This window comes from Podarcis muralis, chromosome 13 (genome assembly GCF_964188315.1).
Source record: "Podarcis muralis chromosome 13, rPodMur119.hap1.1, whole genome shotgun sequence".
Taxonomy (NCBI): Eukaryota; Metazoa; Chordata; class Lepidosauria; order Squamata; family Lacertidae; genus Podarcis; species Podarcis muralis.
Genome location: NC_135667.1, coordinates 25,908,848 through 25,910,008, shown reverse-complemented (window position 1 = coordinate 25,910,008; position 1,161 = coordinate 25,908,848). Strand labels below are relative to the sequence as shown.

Here is a 1,161-nt window from a genome sequence, read left to right as displayed (position 1 = left end):
TCTGAGCTGTTTAAGGCTTTATAGATCAAAACCAGCACTTTGAGTTGGACTTATGAATTTAAACAAAATATTATATCTGATATCAGAGACCTGCAATGATGTCCCACAAAGTAAAACCCAATTTTCTTTCTCTTGCAATACTGCAGCAGTTTGAGTTATTCCTCTGGTGGTCACATTTCATAGAGTACGATCAATGAAGAAGCCTCTTTTGATCATTTCCTTTCAGTGAAATGTCAAAAACTTTCTTCCCAGAATCTTCAACAAGGCAGTTTTGACTTCCTGGTTCCTCAGTGTATAGATAAGTGGGTTCAAAACTGGTGTAACAGCACTGTATATGAGGGTCACCATCATATCCCTTTGAGAAGCATTACCCACAGAAGGAAGCATGTAGTTAAACAACACTGGCACGTACATCAATCCAACCACCATCAGATGGGATCCACAGGTGGAGAAAGCTTTCTGCCGACCAGTTTGGGATTGTACTTTGAAGAGAAGAAAAATGATAATGTAGAAGTAGGAGAGGAGTGTGGCAATGAAAGGTCCCATGACAATGCAACTGGTTACAATATTAAGAAGTAAGAGGTTCAGGTGAGTACTACCACAGGCCAATTTCAGCAATGGCTTGATTTCACAAAAAAAGTGTTCAATGTGGTTTGGCCCACAGAAGGGCAAACGGGCAGTTGCCACTGCATGCATCAGGGCATGAAAAAAGGCAGTGGACCATGTGGCTGCTGCCAAGATTTGGCAGACCTGCTTGCGCATGATGATGGAGTAACGCAAAGGGTTGCATATTGCTACATAGCGATCAAATGCCATTACGCCAAGAAGAATGGCTTCACTGCTGCCCAAGAAATGGAAAAAGTGGAGCTGGGCCATGCAGCCACCAAAGGAAATGGTTTGGACTGGCAACAGAAAACCAGCTAGCATCTTTGGAACTGTGGTTGTGGTAAAGAAGATGTCAAGGCAGGAAAGGTTTCCAAGAAAAAAGTACATGGGAGTGTGCAGCTTTGGTTCAACTATTGCAACAAGCACAATAGCTGCATTCCCCAGTAGGCTGGCCAAATACAACATCAGGAAGGTGACAAAGAGTGTACACTGAAGCTGCCAGAGATTGGTCAGGCCCGTCAAGATGAATTCTCTCACCTCTGTTTGGTTCTTCAT

The 1,161-nt window shown here is 43.3% G+C and overlaps 1 protein-coding gene across 1 annotated transcript; it reads right to left on the bottom strand.

The window, feature by feature from the left end:
• Positions 1–222: 222 nt before the first annotated feature.
• On the bottom strand, positions 223–1,161 carry LOC114582912 (olfactory receptor 12D1-like). The gene is made up of 2 exons (XM_077918266.1): positions 603–1,161; positions 223–482 (listed from the first exon to the last, which is right to left on the bottom strand). Exons 1-2 carry the CDS (start codon positions 1,159–1,161, stop codon positions 223–225), a joined length of 819 nt encoding a protein of 272 aa, XP_077774392.1.